Source organism: Scardinius erythrophthalmus, assembly GCF_964197995.2.
Source record: "Scardinius erythrophthalmus genome assembly, chromosome: 3".
Classification (NCBI taxonomy): domain Eukaryota; kingdom Metazoa; phylum Chordata; class Actinopteri; order Cypriniformes; family Leuciscidae; genus Scardinius; species Scardinius erythrophthalmus.
The window spans coordinates 26,007,882-26,026,442 of NC_138223.1; the positions used below are offsets into that span (position 1 = coordinate 26,007,882).

General features: G+C 38.7%; 1 protein-coding gene across 2 annotated transcripts in view; it reads left to right on the plus strand.

The window, feature by feature from the left end:
- Positions 1-18,561, plus strand: part of anos1a (anosmin 1a) — a 32,059-nt gene that overhangs the window by 3,248 nt on the left and 10,250 nt on the right. For both annotated transcript variants that reach the window (XM_081360376.1, XM_081360377.1), the window contains exons 2-9: positions 764-811; positions 10,853-10,915; positions 13,258-13,480; positions 14,581-14,765; positions 15,208-15,337; positions 15,520-15,716; positions 17,721-17,862; positions 18,004-18,120. In XM_081360376.1, coding sequence (XP_081216502.1) covers positions 764-811; positions 10,853-10,915; positions 13,258-13,480; positions 14,581-14,765; positions 15,208-15,337; positions 15,520-15,716; positions 17,721-17,862; positions 18,004-18,120 — 1,105 coding nt within the window. The remainder of the gene's footprint in view (positions 1-763; positions 812-10,852; positions 10,916-13,257; positions 13,481-14,580; positions 14,766-15,207; positions 15,338-15,519; positions 15,717-17,720; positions 17,863-18,003; positions 18,121-18,561) is intronic.

Consider the following 18,561-nt stretch of genomic DNA (forward strand, 5'->3'; position numbering starts at 1 on the left):
ATACGTTGTTTACCCAATAACAGTTATACATATACCTTTAGTAATGAGAATAGGTTTGTGTAGCTCTGATGTGAGCACATCCATAACGTGCATGTGAACTAACCATGCTAATGCTGCCGGCTTGATCCATTGATCCCACCACAGGCCAAAATAGATTTGTAGCTCTATTCCCCATAGTGGCGTAGTTGCAAGATCTGGCAGCGATAATATTGTGGTTACTTTAGAGTCCCCACCATGTTCAATAAAATATACAGTGCACCAAAAAGGTTTTGCCCTTTCTTTGTTTTTGTGCTATTCAATAACCATTATTCAGAAGACTGGCCAGGGGCGTTATCCTGTGGTCTGCCAATCAAATATCCTGCATAAGCTTAAAACAACTAGTTGTTATTCAGATAAGCAAAGCGCTGTGACGATTCCTGACACGCTACGGAACATTCCAAGATCTGCTATGCAAACAAGTTGTGTGATTCCAGGTGCTGATGAGTGATTTCTGATGTTTCTGTGCTCAGGTGCCCTGGCTAGTCTTTTTAATAAGGGAGGGGATATAGACTGACTGTTCTGGTTTATGAGCAATTTCACATTACCGTAGTCAGGGCAGTGTTTTTAAAAAAGAATAATGCGTTCATAATAGGAAATTTCCTTTTTAAAGCCTCTCTGCTCAGCAGGGGCACATTAAAATAACAAGATTCAAATGAGCCTGTCTGATGTGACTGGTGATTACAGCATTCTGACACGCAATTCCATCTGTCTCTTCTGTCCGCAGAGTAATGGATCCCTTGGATGGTGTCAGAGCCATAAACAGTGTGCAAAGGTAATTTCTGTCAAAATTACACAGCATTTCACAGCAGCTTGACATAAAAGCCAACACAGATCTATCACTGGAAAGCATTGGTATGCCTGTGCACCTCCCGTAATGACATCATACATCATCGTAAAAAAGCTTCTGTATTTGTCAGCTATCGCCTTGGACTATTATATCCATGCTAGCTTGTTGTCATACAGAAATGAGATTATGATTCACTAGCAAAGCTAGAGGTCACATCTGTAATGAGACTGATACAAATGGAGTAGAAAGGCTATGTGTTTTGATTCACATTAAATTATACAGCCGGTGTTATTTTTCTTTTTTCACTTCAAGGCAAAATGCTAATTTCAGTAAAGAACTCAACCCACTTTTCTTAATGAGGACATTAACATGCTCTAGCAGCCTAGTCATTAAATAACAATAATATGCCAGTAGCACAGGGGGAATTGAGCTGACATGTTGCCAATGCAGATTTTCCACACATTTCACTGTGGTATTATGTAAAGCTCCCTTTGATGTATTGTTCAAGAGGGCTGCTTTCCTTTCAATGCTCTGTGCTTGCATTCCTTTACATATCAACCAGCTATTGCAGTCCGCACAATGACAGTTTGCAGAAAATGTTCTTGAATGCACATCTGGACATTTTGAAATATTTCAAAACAGTTCATGATTGTGCATGTTACAGTTAAGCGCCTAAGCAGACTTTTCATGGCTTGAGGGGCAGCTTTAAGGATTTGAGATCTTTAATGCATTGATGTATGTGTGCATATGGTTGGAAATGGTGCAGCACGTGTTTTCATATCACCCTCGGGGTGAGTTCACTGGAACAGCCAGGGTTTTGACCTCTCTTCTACGATCCATGAAAACATTTGGCCAACTGGTTCATGGATTTTTACTGCATTCTCCAGAGAGTTTCTTCATTGGCTTCAAACAAAGACAATACCTTTTAAACTCTTTCTTTTCATTATACAGGATCCATGCACATTCAGTCAGAAGTCCAAAAGCTTCAGGACAATGTGCTTTTAAAACTCTCTGTCAGTAATAATGTATTTAGTAATGCTCTAACTAAATAATGCATGCAGTCTTGTCATCATGTAGCAGGAATGTGCAAAATTACATATTGTCATTATCAGTTAGTCTGTGGGTTTTCTGAGTGTGCAGCTTTTCAGTAGGATAACTCACAAATTTTGAACAAATATATAAGCTAAAAATTGGATGTCCAGTATAGGTTCAATTACAAGCACACTGTCAAAAATCATTTCCAAAAAACCCAAGAAAACTAAACAAAACAAACTTCATTTAATCCATCCCCTTGAAAGTATTGCAGGTTAAAATATTAATCCTGACCTATCCTTACAATGCAGACACATCTACATCAGTCTAAAGCAAAGTAAAGAGTCCCTCAATTAATTGTTTCCTTGATTAAATAAATAATCGTAATCTCTCGTTGAAATATGGCCCATGGGAATCATAGCTTTGATAAAGCTAAACTTGTTTATCAGTCACTGTCCGGGATCTCTGAGGTTAAGATAGACTTCCCTGCATAACATCGGGGGTTTGCGCTGGAATTTTAGACTGCATTCACTCCTGTTGGCTTTCATGCCACGTTCAGGTAACCAATTCTTCAATCTCACTACAAATTGTGCACATCTAATTAAAGAGCTGTATCATATCATATAACTGCATACAGTACGTACACAAAGCAGACTGCAGCTTTTGTTTTACTGACCTTGTTTACCATACATTCCAGAACTAGCATTTGCATTCAGCTTGTGCACACAAACATCCATTGATACTCCTAATAGAGTGTTTACCAGCTAGACATGTGATTGAAAATGCCATCTTGGAACTAAAAATATCTTAAGGCCGGAACACAATAACTGCAAGCGTCCGTCGGGCTAGTTTTTGCGGTGTGTTCCACATGTAGGCTCTCGTCAGGCTCACATCGGCGACAGCTTACCCGATTCAGCATGTTGAATCGGCGTCAGGGCCGTTTGTGAGAGTGGGAACTTGAATGTTCAGTTTAATGAAGGAGTCAGTGCACGAGAATTAAAGCGAAAGTGATGAAAGCGAGCAAGTAAGTCTGACGTAAGTAAGACGCCACAGACAGAAGGCTGATCTAATGTTATGTTATCCTACCCGAGCACTCCAAAACACAAATATTTTCATAACAACACGAGCCACTTAAAATGAAGAAAGTTATCACCATAACTGATATTCAAAATGGTAAGCAAGTGCTGCGTTGTTTAAAGGAATAGTTCACTTTGAAATTAAATTTTGGTATGTTTTAGCTTACCTCAAGGGCATCCAAGATGTAGGTGTCTTTGTTTCCGCAGTAGTTTCAATTTTGATATTTTTGGGTCAAACTGTTCTTGTCTGTCAGTCATATAATGCAGGTCTATGGTCACTGTCTCAAAGAGCATGCACAGAGTCCAAATTAAAACAATTCCCCATCGTCCAAATTAAACAATTCCCCATCGTAAGTATACATTGATGGCCTAAGACACGAAACGAGCGGTTTGTGTGAGAAAACGAACAGTATTTTTAATCGTTTTTAGCTCTTATACACAGCCACGTCCAAGTGATCTGAGGGCGCTTACGCATCCTGGTGTGTGACGTGTGCGCAGACTGGTGCATAGATATATACACTTGATGTCGCCTTAAAGACATTCGTTCCAATGAACTGCCGTAGACAAGGCGACATCTAGGGTATATATATATCTATGCACCAGTCTGCGTACACGTCACACACCAGGATGCGCGCGCGCCCTCAGATCACTTGGACGTGGCTGTGTATAAGAGTTAAAAACGATATAAATACGGTTCGTTTTCTCACACAAACCGCTCGTTTCGTGTCTTAGGCCATCAATGTGTACTTACACGATGGGGAACTGTTTTAATTTGGACTCTGTGACAGACAAGAACGGTTTGACCTAAAAATATCAAAATTGAAACTATTGCGGAAAAAAAGACACCTACATCTTGGATGCCCTTGAGGTAAGCTAAAACATACCAAAATTTTATTTCAAAGTGAACTATCCCTTTAAGTTTTGTATATCTGCATATATCTTGTATGTACTTGTTTCGGTTTCTCCTTTTGAATAGATGAAAATAGACTATTGATACCGGCTTATATAGACAGTTAATTCCTTACATGCAGGCGCAGAACGTACATGCTAGTTTGCAGTCGGCTGTAGTCTGTGCTGTGTGTTCAAGCACAGCTTTTTGGTCCAGACGCAGCCGACACAAGGCGACAACACCGTTGGTTTTCGTCTTCGCTAGTTCTTTGAAGTCGGCTTGGTTTGTCCCAGGCTTTAGATGTTCCTGCTCTGAAGCTAGTTAGCTTCCAAAGGCTTTTAACTTGATGCTTCTTGTTTAGGCTGTTTGCCTCAAATTGACTGTTAACCCAGTGGCCTCCGCTCATCGGCACTTTTTGATTCATAATAACTATACTCAGACAGCACTTGGAAAGCTCTTCACTGAAGTACTCTTCAAAGCGATTAGCATGATAAAACTACACCAATTCCTCAGTTTTCGAACAACGTCTACAAAAATGTTAAAGTACACAGACGGCCCTCAAATCAAAGATCTGCTCTTGAATATTATTATGCTTCTGCAGCACATGGCCTTTAGGCATTTGATATTCAAATGCCAGCAAAATAATTAGTGTGCCTTGACAGTTCTCTTAGCCTCCAGTTTAATTGCTGGTTCAAGTATTAGTGCTGTGGCACCAATGCAATTGCAAAACCGAGAGTGCCAGCAATTTTCATGACATGGGCAAGATTTCAATTACAGTTGCTCTACATAATTTGCTGAGGCTGGCAAAGTGAGTGTCTCAGTGGTAGATTAAACAACGCTTGGAAACTCCTTAAAGCAACTACAATTTGTCCAAATGTTGGGTCCAGACATGGGTGGGATTCTTGCGTTCTGCCCAGCATTTAACACTCAAAGCATGCATTATCCAGACTCACTTACACTATTAAAAATGAAGATTCCAAAATGGATTTTTTTCTTCTTTTTTTTTCGCAGCGATGCCATAAAATATCCATTTTTGGTTTCCCCAAAGAACCTTTTAGTGATCAGTTTAGTGATTTAGTTTTTCTTTGAGTAAAGAACATTTTAATAATCCGAAGAACCTTTTTCCACTATAAAGAACTTTCTGTGCAATAGAAAGGTTCTAAGGATGTTAAAGGTTCTCTATGGAACCATCAAAGAACCTTTATTTTTAAGAGTGTATGGAGGGAGCGGCCTCATATTTTATTCAAAACAAACAGGTCTTATTTACGTAATGCTAAAAAGTAAAATATTTGAATAACTGTTTCCCGGTTTGTGTTATTTGTTCAAGGGCAGTGCATCTTAGCTGAACTGGAACTCACCCAAGGCTTCTTCTCAGCTCAATCTCCATGTCCGCAGCTCTTAAATAACCTTTATTTTGTACGGTGGAAGGGAATGCTTGATTTGAGACTGAAATGGGGCGGAAAACTAACTGGCGCTGGGGTATAATAAAGACACTGGGAGAGAGCGCTTTCATGGAGATTACAGGTGCCTCACGGACAAAAGCGGAGTGGGTTTGGAACAAGCCAAAAGGCTGCTTTAGAAAGGTGAAAGCGATTGGATTGAAATACTTTAAGTGATTTATAGCTTAGATCAATGCTGTGCTTTTTCCACCAACATGCAATGCATCATAAAGGGCCGTTACACAAAGGGCCATTGAGTTCTGTATTTAAGAGACTGATAAATGAGACTAAGGTTGGGAATGTGGCGTTCCTCAAAACAAGCTATTGTTTACAATGGTTGAGGTTTAAGGGTGAGGCTGAGTGAAAATGTATAAAGAGGCCAATGAATCTACTTCTCATATGAGATATGAATAATATCTGATCATGATCAATTATAAAATATGTGGGTAGGAGGTCATTTCCCTGCATCGACTTCAGCATTACACAAAAATGCATTACCTGCAGAGTATTGAGCGAGGAGACATGGGTGTTTATCAATAGACTGCATCATATATCACATCTATCACATATAATGCTGCATAATCAAGGTAAGACTCTCCAATTTTTAAGGGTATTATTTGTTTTAAGACTAAATCTGATAGAAAATAATGAATGCCAAAGTTAATAATTATGTTAATCATTTATGTGTGGGTCAAGGACAAATAATGTGTCCATGAAAACGAGTCTACAATAAAGAAAAGGAAGCATTTTGAAAAACTTTTATACCATTTGCATCAAAAGTTTTCATTTAATGACTCAAAAGATTTAACGTTGTGTAACCTTCAAGTAAAATGTAAAAAGGTAATAAAGTGAATGTACACATCCTAAAAATTATTTTTATTTTGTTTTGAAAATAAAATAAAAAATTAAAAAGTATATTTTTTTACAAATAGGTATACATTTGTAGATAAGTATTAATAAATAAATATCATTATGTTTTTTGATATTTTAAGGGAATTACTGGCCTTGGAACAAATATCATTTTCTGTTTTATTTATTTTTCCTGCAAATGGTTTTCCTGGTTGTACCACACGACTTTGTCAGTCGCTCAACATGACCTTGATTTGGCAGACAAAGTCTTTTAATATTAAGCAGTGAAGCAGTTTTATTAAAAATGTTTCTAAGAAGTAATAATAAAACAATATGCTATACTATTTAATTAAGTTTTCTTTTCAATGAAGGCATTATGCTTAATTATGAAATTAAGAAGGAAGTCATGAGGGAAGGATAAATAAATAAATATGGAAGTATGTAAGTAAATAAATAAATAGTCACATGTATTTACACATGCGCTTTATATAATATAGATTGTTTCAAAGAAGCTTTACAGTGAACTGGGGAAACAGTGTCAATGTTGCAATATTCTTCAGTAAGGAAACAATACATTTATTAATAGATCTGGACACACTAATGCAGTTTATTCACCAGTCATTTAATACAAATTTCTTCATGTAGGCCTACTACACCTATTGCAAATGATGAACAGTAAACTTTAGTACTGTACAAACTGTATCGTAAGTTAATTAATCTTCAATTATACAATGCTTGTTTTATTAAATATGGCATAATGTAGTGTGCATGATGAGTTGATATTTTCGTGCATGGGAAATAGAAGCAGGCAAAGCATAATTCTCTCAGCTGCACATGCGACTCTGAGAGAGCATTTCGTGTGTTAGAGCACACAAGCTTCAGGCGATCTCAGCAGGGCTCTGGCCATTCTGAGCTCCATAAAACTGCCTCCTCTGCCGCCTCTAACTGCCCCTGTGCCTCTTCCATTATTCATAGTTTCCGACGACTGCACCACCCCAAGCCCGCGCCGTCTTTAAAAGGTGTGCATTTTTACTGCCCTCCCAGATAAATGTGTTTCCCACTCTCATTCTTACTCAGAAACATTGCCCCAGGATAACCTCAGTTTCCCCAACACAAACACACATATATTAACAATTCACACAAACATGCACACACACACGCGCACACACACACTAACGGAAATGCGCCTCAACCTTATCGTTTCCTCCTGATACTAAATCCCTGGATTAACAAGCATTTTAATGCGAAACTTTCTAACTGACGTCTGCAGAATCTTTCCTTCTGAAGGAAGTGTACGTTTTTCCCAAGCTGGTGGTAAAGGTCCATTCATGCTGTTCTGAAAATGGGACCATTGGAGTAAAGACAGCTCCTAGATCAGCATAATGTGTAATGTTCACATCTCTTCCCAGCATACTCCTGCAGAGCAATGTTTAGCCCCAGCACCATGACCGCTGTGTCTCATCATGGCATGAAATTGGAAATGCGAATTCCCCAGAGGCAGCCACGCTCACTCATGCAAGGAATTGAAGTGTCAATTTTAAGGAAAGGAGAATAGAAGATGAGAGAGCGAGTGAACGAAGATAAAGAGCCAGGGAGAGAGTCAGGTGTAGACAATAAAAGGAAAGAATTTTGGCATGTGATTTAAGTGCTGAATGCAAATGTCAGTGATCAGAATACATTCAGGGATCTCTCCGCTGACTTTTCCAAGTTGCAGTGAAGGTAATGACAGACTCTGCTGACAGATCAGCTGAAACAAACTATTCAAAACTAGGGCTGTCATTATATCAGATTTTCACTAAACAAGTATTGTAGCATAAATAATTGACAATAATGATAATATCGAGCTCCCTTTCGAGGGAACTTGTGCTGTATGAAAGCGTCTGAAGCATGTGTGAAACTAGTCCAATCTTAATGGTTCGGCGTCATGACGTGGCATGTGAAAGCATACACGGAAGCTACAAAGGGCTACAGAGTTAGCTTCTGGCCAGGCCTGCATCCACATCTGAGGCGGCGCGGCATCTCAGGTCGTGGGGATCGCAGATGGAGCTAGCAGAGGCACTCGACACTTTGGCAGTCTCTCAGTCCTCATCGGGCAGCTTCGATGCTCCCGATCGCGACGCAGAAGCCCGTGAGACGGTGAAGTCGATTTGCGAGAGATTCGGCCCAGTGGAAGTGGATTTGTTCATGGTTTTCCCTCTCTCATCCAGGTCATCTGGGGCTGCTGTGGTGTAGGTGTGGCCGAGGCTGCGACTGTACGCATATCCCCCGACCGCTCTGCTCCCGGTAGTTCTGGAGAGGGTCCGTTGGAACGGGTTCAGTCTACTCTTAGTAGCCCTGTTCTGGCTGGCCCAAGTGTGGTTCTCCGACATCATATCACTCCTGGCAGGCCCTCCGTGGGAGATTCCCCTCAGGAGAGACCTACTTTCTCAGGTCGGGGGCTCGAGACTATACTCAACTCCAGAGCTCCAACCACGAGGAGACTGTATGGCCTAAAATGGAATGTTTTCACTGTTTGGTGTAGAAAGCGTGGGTTTGACCCAGTTAACTGCCTGGTGGCTTCAGTGCTGGAGTTCCTCCAAGGTCTCTTCTCTGCTAGTCTTACCCCATCCACATCTAATGTGGCTCACTCTACGGTTCTTCAGGCTTTCCATCCTCCACCATATGTGTCGGTGGAAGAGGAGAGACTTCATTTACACTGCCCTGTCAGAGCTCTAGAGTTTTATGTTCAGAAGTCTTCTCAGTGGAGGAAGTCAGACTAATTGTTAATATGTATTGGGTCGGCCAGGAAGGGATCCCCGGCCTCTAAGAAAACGATCAGCAATTGGATCATTCAGGCTGTCTCTCTGGCTTACCAGGTGCATGGTTTGCCTTCCCCTCTGGCCTTAAGGGCTTAAGAAGCGTGGCATCTTCTAAAGCCCTTCTTTTGGGGCCTTCCTTCAAGAGATATGTGATGCTGCAGGCTGGGCTCCCCGCATACTTTTTAATGAGGTTCTATAGTCTGCACCTTCCTTCCACGCTGGACACATGAGTTCTCTCGTCCTAAATTGTGCCTGGACAGTTTCACACTAGGACAGGCATGTGTTGGTGTGGCAAAGTGGGTACTCGTTCCCCAAAGTGTCATCACCAACGGAGTGCAAGTTCCCTTGAAAGGGTTTGCATCCCTTTGCCACACCTCCGCATGCCTTGGAGCGACTTGCTTCAACCTATCAGAAGCTAACTCTGTTGTGTGCCCTTTGTAGCTTCCGTGTATGCCATCACATGCCACGTCCTCACAGTCCAATCAACAAGATTGGACTAGTTTCACACGTGCTTCAGGCGCTTTCACGCTCAGGGCATTCCCCAAAATGTCATCACGGATGCAGCGTTTCAATCCCTTCTCAGAGAACAGGGGTTACAAATGTAACCCGAGACTATATCTATAGACATTTTTTTTTAAATGCTATCAGTCAAATACATTTTTAACTTTGTTTAGTGTCACTTTTAATTTTTTTGGCCAATGAATCACATTTTTAAAATTATTTTAGGGAGGTGAAGAGAGAATCTTTTACATACTGTATGTACTGTTACCGTAAAACGTATATAAAAAGATCTTACTGCTTATCTGCACTTGCTGCAGAATGGCGTGTCTAACATACTGGCTAATCATTTAGTGTTTTTATTTATTAATTTTTTATGACAGGTGGCAACCAGCGTTAAGATGAACCTTCTATGTTGGATTGTAAACCAGATAGTTACCTGGGCTAGATTATTTATAATAATATTGTATGTGTAGCATTAAAGATACATTAGGTAACTTTTAGCCTTCTAATGGTTGAAGCAAAAAACTACATTGTTTTGGTAATTTTGTGAGTTGTGCTTTAGCTCCTTTATTCTGCGTAGATGAATCTCATGGTTTGAGGTGCACAGCTGTGCCCATTGTTACAGATGTGTGTCTTACTGTATAAGTGTGAATGTCACTAACTGCATCACTATCTACTCTCCCAAATACGAATGGTGGATATCTGAAAATTCTCTTATGAGCCGTTAAGTAGCTTATGACTCATTGAAATCAATTGTTTTAAAACAATGTTAAAAAAGATTGGCAACACTGACACTAGGCATAATGATTGCTTTTCATATCAGATAATGGTGAAAACTTTATCTTGGCAAATCTATTTTTAGGCCAGTTAGCAGTTAGAGTTTACCAGTTAGAGTAGTAACTGGTTAGAAATTGGCATTGTTATTAACATAATAATTGTTTTGTGAATCTAGTCAGTGCACAGGAAATGTTGTGACAGTGTTTTTGCTTGCAAACTCTTCCATTTTGAGGTACAGTTGTTGTAGCTTCAATCTACTTCAACTTCATATAGAAGTAGCAAGGTCTTCTTTCCTTTATTAAGGGATATGCTGTAAAAACACGCACAGTTTCTCTGGAAATCTGTCCCGACAACTCTAAAATATAAATAATTATTATAGGCTTATCATTGTAATTTAGGGTAAGACAAAAGCACGGTTTGTAAGGTTTTGTGATGTATTCACTTGTTAATTTTGAACTAATAAAGTTACTAACATAGTATAGTTATAACATGATATCAGTATTTTTTTTTAATATGAATCATTAATATCTGTATATTGTAACATCCCAACTCTGACTTGAACATATTTGGCTGTGATTTAAAAAAAAAAAAAAAACGAAGAAGAAAGATACCAGAGTCATTTGAGACTGCTTGCTGATACTAAAACTTCTGCTGTCTGTTCACAGTGCCTGGAGCCATGCAAAGACTCCTGGGAGTTGAAAGATGGACCTTGTCGAGATTTATGTGAGGTACAGACCGCAGCATTCTTAACAGATCTAGTAGTTTCTGGGATGTGTTCTTTACAAGAAAGAAAATCTAATACAAAATGGCTGACCTTGATGTTCTGGTTTTCCAAATATTAATCCTCCATTGTTTTTCTTGACAGACTTGGCTACCATATATGTGGTCTACTATTGTTCAAAATGATAATGTTCTGCTCTGATCTTCTTTTTAAACAGTCTTAGAATCTCTTTGAACATTTCCATTTGGTCTTGAATCCTGTTTCTGTGGATTCTCTACATTTTAAAACTCTTGGCCTAGTAACATCTAGCTTTTCCTGTTTCTTTGGCTATAAATGCAATGTTGAGGGCAATGGGGATTTAAAACAATGAATATCGTTCTTTCATTTGCCAGCACTGATCAGGACCTTCATCAATCATTTTAGACTTATATAAGAGTAAGAAACATTAAATCATTCACAACTCACGTAAATGTGAAATGTTATAATCATCTTGTTTTGAACATAGAAGCCATTCTCTGAAGCCAGCTGAAAAACAATATACACCTTTCATATAGGCTTAAACTACACATGAACATATAGGGCCCTATCTTGCACCCAGCATAATTGACTTTGTACACCGACGTATGTATCATTCCTATTTTGCACCCGACGCACAGCGGACTTTTCCCTCCACAGACGGTAAATTAGGGAATGAACTTGCCCTCCTGGGGGCGGTTCAGCAATAAGAGGAGGTGTTTTCCGGCGCAAACGTTCCCTGGTGCTATTTTGCAGTCCGAGAAAACAATTCCGCCACAGACCTGGAAAAACCTAGTCTAAAGTCAGTGGCGCATTATTCAGATGCTATTTTAAAGGGGAAATGAAGCAGTCAATCAAGTTTACATGATTTACAAGATGGATTTCCACTATAATCAACAATTATATAAGAAACTTGACAAATGTAAACATATAAAAGAAAAAAAAGAAAAAACGTTATATCTTTCGCGGCCAGGGCGCCGCGGTAAGTTCCGATGTTATGTCGAACAGCCGGTGGTGGTTTGGGATAACGTTAGACGTTGTTAGTTATTTGCGGTCAAAACTCCGTGGTGTAGACAGTTTGATGTCGGGATATTCCTACATTCAGCCAGGTTTATTAAAGCCAACCAACCCCGTGACGTCACATGTTAGAATACTGCACAATGGTGGCGCCCTGGCCGCGAAAGATATAACGTTTTTTCTTTTATTTCTTTTATATGTTTACATTTGTCATGTTTCTTATATAATTGTTGATTATAGTGGTAATCCATCTTGTAAATCATGTAAACTTGATTGACTGTTTCATTTCCCCTTTAAGGGCACATGCTTGGCCATAATGTAGCGTGTGCACAACGCGCATACACTTTGCTTCTCTCATCTACACACAGACACAGCAGTTGTCATTTTTGCAAACCATACATAATTACAAGGAAAAATATTCCACATGAGGGAAATCAATGAGGTGTCCACGAAGATGTGAAAAATTAGGCATAAATCTAGCTTACACATTTACCAAAATTATTATATGCATGTTTAACCGAAGCTAATTTGGGTGGGTTTCTCCCATCCCCATATAGTGTCACTTCTCTTTCATTCACAGCCCTGACGAGAACGTCGGTCTCCTCGGCTGTGAATCGCTCCTGGTGTGCGTCTGGCAAATCCTGCGTCTGCGTCTGGCAAATCTGGCGTCTGCTCTTAAAGGGAATGTGAGATGACGCTGTGATTGGTTTATTTCACGTTACGCCCAAACCACACCTATGAATAATGAAGCTACTTCAGACCAACCCATTTTAGATTTGTGTCGGGCGCAAGAGTCATTTATCCCGCCGGTATAATAGCAACAGCACCCAAGACCCGCCCACAAAGTTACTTGCGTTTCGCGCTTGATACTTGCGTTTCAGATCATTAAAATAGGGCCCATACAGTTTTATGCAGAACTTATCCTAGATCATATTATTTCCCTGAAATAAATAAAACTTATAGTATGGTCACATAATTATTACATTTTCAGTAATATAATTGTCAATAATTACATTTCTAATATAATCTGGGATAGGCTCCATAATCCCTGCCCTACAAAGGACAAGGGGTTTGGATGGATGGATGAACATTTTTTCATGAATTTATAATTTTTCCATGATTTATTTAACTATTATATAAACATTTTTGTGTATAAAGTGCAACATTTCAAAAATCAACGTTTCAAATGGTTAGAGAATGAGACCAAACGTGTGTTTTAAAAATCCATTGACAAATTAATGCCACATAAATGAATTGTTAGAATCTATGAGTTACAGGTGTTAAACTTTGGTCCTGTACACTATGACATCTCCTCAGCATGCGTTTCCCAAGCGTCATGGGGAGTGTGTGACGAGCTGTGAGTTCCTGCGATCAGTGATGGTGGTGAAACAGGGTGACTGTCCACCACCAGAAAGAGCCAGCGGGTTTGCAGCTGCCTGTGTGGAAGGATGTGAGGAAGATGGAGAGTGTTCAGCCCAGAAGAAATGCTGCCCAAACGGCTGTGGACACACATGCCAGTCACCTAAGAACCTCTACAGGGGTAAGAACTGCTACTGAGCCTGATGGTAAACAGCTGGTTTAACCCAGTTACCAATTCATTTTTAACCTCAGCTGTGGTCGAGACCAACTGATAACTGTACCTTTTTTCATTTTAACCCTTTCACCTGGAACGCCTAGCTTATTAATTAAAAACCACTCAAATAGTTCAAAATCTATTTTGACTTCATCATTCATATAGGGCAGTGGTTCTCAACCAGGGGTCCAGGGCCCACTAAGGGGCCTCACCAAACTTCCTGGGGGGCCCCAGTAAGTCTTAATATGATTTAAATGTAGTTATATTATATTAATCTTAAAGTCCACATGAAATCAAAATTGACCATATTTACTTTGTTTGCCTAAATTGATCGTTTTGTGGTGAACAATTCATCCATGCAAGTCAATCCACACAAAAAAAAATTTTGGCTTCGTAATCTTTAATCAAAATCTGAAAATGCCCCTCCCCTCTGCATTGGAGGACCTTCCCTGATGACGCAGGTTTGACGGCTTGGTTTGGGAAACGCTTAACCACTCCCCTCAAACCGTTAGTCTGTTATGAGCAGAGATGGAGAGGAGGAGCGCTAGAGTAAAACCCTGCCCTCTGTTCAATATTCCTTTTCACTGGGAAATACGTCACAACACTGGAGAAAAGTCGTTTGCAACTTCCGGTTCACGCGGACTTTAATAAAAACAATAAAAATAAATAAAAACATTACAAATAAAGATGTTAACCTGACATTATATATATTTTTTATTTTTTATTTTATTTTTATTACAACAGAAGTACCAGAAGTACCATTATCAGTTTAGATAGGAGAGCCTTCAAATATTGTGTTGGACAAAGGGGGGCATTGGAGTAAAAAAGGTTAAGAACTAATATAGGGGAAATCTTAACTGCTGCTTTTTAATTTTTAATACTTTTAATTTATAAAATACAATAGAATACAACAATCATAGAGTACAGCATATTTGTTCTGAAAACTAAAGCAAGTATGAATAATACATTATACTTGATAGACTACTATAGAACTATAGAACAAAGACATATCCAGATTGTTCTCTTAATTTTAGATTTCTATTCTATTCTGTTCTCTTGATCTTCAGGTGCTCCTCTAAAGCCCAGGAAGGAGCTGGTCTTTGAGGAGCTGGAGTCTGGTGTGCTGGAAGTGCGCTGGTCCTCCAAGTTTAATGTGTCAGCGGAGCCGGTGCTAAACGTTCTGCAGAGGAGGTGGAACTATGGCATCCACCCCAGTGAGGATGGAGCCACTGAGTGGCAAGTGGTGGCACGGGTAAGTGTGAAATAATATAATATAATATAATATAATATAATATAATAGAATAGAATAGAATAGAATAGAATAGAATAGAATAGAATAGAATAGAATAGAATAGAATAGAATGTACTCAACATTTGAAGTGGATCAAAAAAGTTAATCAAAGTTGTCCTAAGACAAGAACGGGTATTGTTCAAAATTCATGTATAACTTTAATGAAAGGTTTTAATCCACTTCAAATGTTGACTACTGTAATATAATAATATTTGCAACCATAAACATCATAACAAAGTTTTTAAATACATTAATATGATGTAGGCCAGACATAAAATGAAATGATTAACTTCATTTGGGATCCTTGAAGTATGATATGTTCAGTCAGTAATTCTTCCTTGACTCCCTTCAGTGATTTATATGCTCACTCCTACGCTCATTCATCTGTGTTTCTGTACTGTAGACATCAGAAGAGCGTGTGTGGTTGATAGACATTCGACCCGGTCGCTGGTACCAGTTCAGAGTGGCAGCAGTCAATGTTCATGGAACAAGAGGATACACCACCCCCAGCAGACACTTCAGATCCTCTAAAGGTTGGATCAAGAGACTGTAATCTAATGGGGATTCTAATGGGGATTTTAGGAGAATAATAATAATAGTAATAGCATTTATTATTCTTTCTCATATTATTTAGATTAGACATTATTATCCGAAATGTCTATACTGTACTGTTTTTGTACTGTATGTTTTATTTCTTTATTTCACCCCATCTCAGATCCTGCCCCTCCCCCGGCTCCATCTGAACTTCATGTCAGCGACATGACCTTTGGTGCAGAACGCTCTGTGTCTGTCCGCCTCAGCTGGAGTATGTCTGCAGATTTAGACATTCCTGTTAACCATTACAAACTCTCCTGGAGCTGGTCTGACCACACAATGCCACCCAAACTCAAAAGGAGACAGACTGCAAATGGGGTAATTCTGACTTGCCCATGCCTCTGCACATTCTCTTTTTCTCTCAGTCTTTCACTATTTAATTTTCTCATACACTGGATTGTTCCCAAACCCCTCAAGGGTTAAGCTTCCCAGCCCCTTATTTCAGCAAGCCACAACAAATTAGATATCTTAGTGCAAATAAGTGCAAGATAAACAACTCAGGATTGGGCCTTTGATCGCACCAAGCCCTAAATTTGAAGGCTTCAGACACCAAACTAGGGTGGTACAGCATTGCATCACCGCTCTTGGCAAATGCAAACATTTCTGGGTGCCATTTGATATACAGCCAAAAACAGCATATCAATTCTAGTTGTCTTGAGAAAAGGAAATCTCTCAATAACAGCTGAATTGTTTTTCTTTGAATGAGATCATGTTGAAGAGTTTATTTTTTCCTGCTTTAGGAATCCAAGAGATGGCAGTTGTGCCTTTATATTTTCGAAGGCTTTGTCAACTGAGGGACACTTTCCACAGAAAACTGGGGAAATTGATTTTAAACAGATTACTTCTTTAGATTGATTTTAAACAGATTACTTCTTCAGATTGATTTTAAACAGATTACTCTTATGCACAATGATTATAAGATTATAAGAGCACAATCTGCATAAAAATTCTGATAACACTGAATTTGGCATTCTCTATTACTATGATTTATGTGATTTAATAGTAGTTTTTTTTTATTAACGTGATTCAGCTACAATATCAGATCACATGTTATTGGATTAAAGCAGGGGAATCTAATATGGCTTGTGGGATATTTTGGAGAAAACTTGCAACTGAATTATGCTGAAAACATTTGTATTCATTTATTTTATTGGTATGATATTTCTATAATATTTTATTATCTACAGCCGTTGTATATTATACACTACGGGGTTGGTACAATTGTTAAAAAAATATTTTGAAAGAGGATTCTTCACACAGGAGAGGATGTTCACCAAAGCTGCATTTATTTGATCAAAAATACAGTATACTATTGTGACATGTTTTGTATCAGTGTACCAGTCTTTACTGTCACTTTTGATCAATTTATTGCAGATTTGCTCACTAAAAGTACTCATTTATTTAAAAAAAAACAGACTTCTATCCACAAACCTTTGAATGATAGCTTGTAGTTTTCATATTTAATTATGAATGGCATTCAGCACTTCAGAATCTTGTTGAAACTAAATCTATGAGTGACTCTTTCCCAGGGCAACCCAATTAATTTTCCCACTTTGACGTTTGTCATAGATGCTCACAGCAACAATGGACCATATATGAAAGATTTTTAGTGGCAAAAAATGATAGATACATATAATGCACTAATACTGATTTGATGCTGATGCCGTAAATTGAAATGACCCCAACACTCTTTATTGACATCTAACCTTTAACGTCCACAGTACCTATCCGTTGCAAAAAAGGTTCTTTATAGTAGAAAAAAGTTCATTAAAATGTTCTTCACACTAAGATAAATAATGGTTCTTTTTAGAAGTGATGGCCTAACTTCATTTTCATGTTCATGTTCAGTTATGCTTCCAGAGGCTTATTAAATCTACTTAAGTTATCCAGGTCAGACCAATGAGTGGGTTTCTCTTTTTTTAATTTGATTAATATTCCCTAATTATTTCATGTGCAAAGTAAACTCAAGGTCTCTGGTGACTGAAATCAGTAAATTGCTCCCAATATTGGTTAATAAAGCAGCTAAATTTGATTCTGGGTTATGTCCAAAAGCACATATGCTCTTTTTGTGATTAGGCTTCTTCAAGGTTTAACAAATAAAATATTTTTGGCTGGCGTGCATAAGGTGACGTTTTGTATGACCCTCGAACTTCGACGTAAAATGAGTTTGACACCTCTGGATTACTGGGTAGTTAAAAATTGCACATGGGCTTACCTTCTATTTTCATATAGGTACATTGTTCATTGCTTTTTTCTTTTTCTTTTCTTTTTGTGTGACTTTTCAAATGCATCCCTGTGGGTTTTGTGTGTGTGTGTGTGTAGGACTCTACCTATGCTGAGCTGGATGACTTGGGAGAGAACAGGAGTTACACTGTGGAGTTGCAGGCAGTTTCATACTGGGGTCAGGTCCCCATCAAGAGCTCCAAGGCCATTCTTCAGTTTACTACAAGCCAAAGACAATCTGGTACAAAACTATTTAATTGCTGTACATTTGTACTTGATACATAACAGCACTCATTTGGGTGTTGTGAAATACAGTGAAAACAGCTGTAAATGGTTTGAATTTGTAATGTTATACTTTTCCTCCATATTTGATGTCATTCAGATTTGGAACCCACAGTCAGCACGGTCTTTATAAAACCCCAGTCAGATATATTAGACGTGGGCACTCCATTCTATCAAGATGGACAGCTTCAGGTCCGGGTTTACTGGAAAAAGAAAGGTATGACAGATGCAATATACCATGTCTTTTATCTGGGAAACAGTCCTGTTCTGTGCTGGATGTCTTTCTTTTTCTCACAGCTATGTTTTGTAATTATGTAAACATTGTGCTTATTAAAGAGTTAAGAATCAGAATATGTGTAATTAAATGAAGAACAATAACTCTTTGTTTGGGAAGAGATAAGAACTACTGAAGTAAGTGAGGACCTGTTTGTGTGCTAACATGAGCTGACGAGGCATGTCTCGGCCTAACTTCGCATTACATTTAAACTGTTTCGTTCTGTCAGTGAGTGATGAGTTAATCCTACATTAAACTCAAAAATGAAAACTGTCATAGAAACGAAAACATTTAATTCATACCAAGCCATGCAAAATGTTGCTTGAAATCTTCTCCTTGACCAAGGATGTTTTTATTTTATTTATTTCAATAACTTAAGACTCA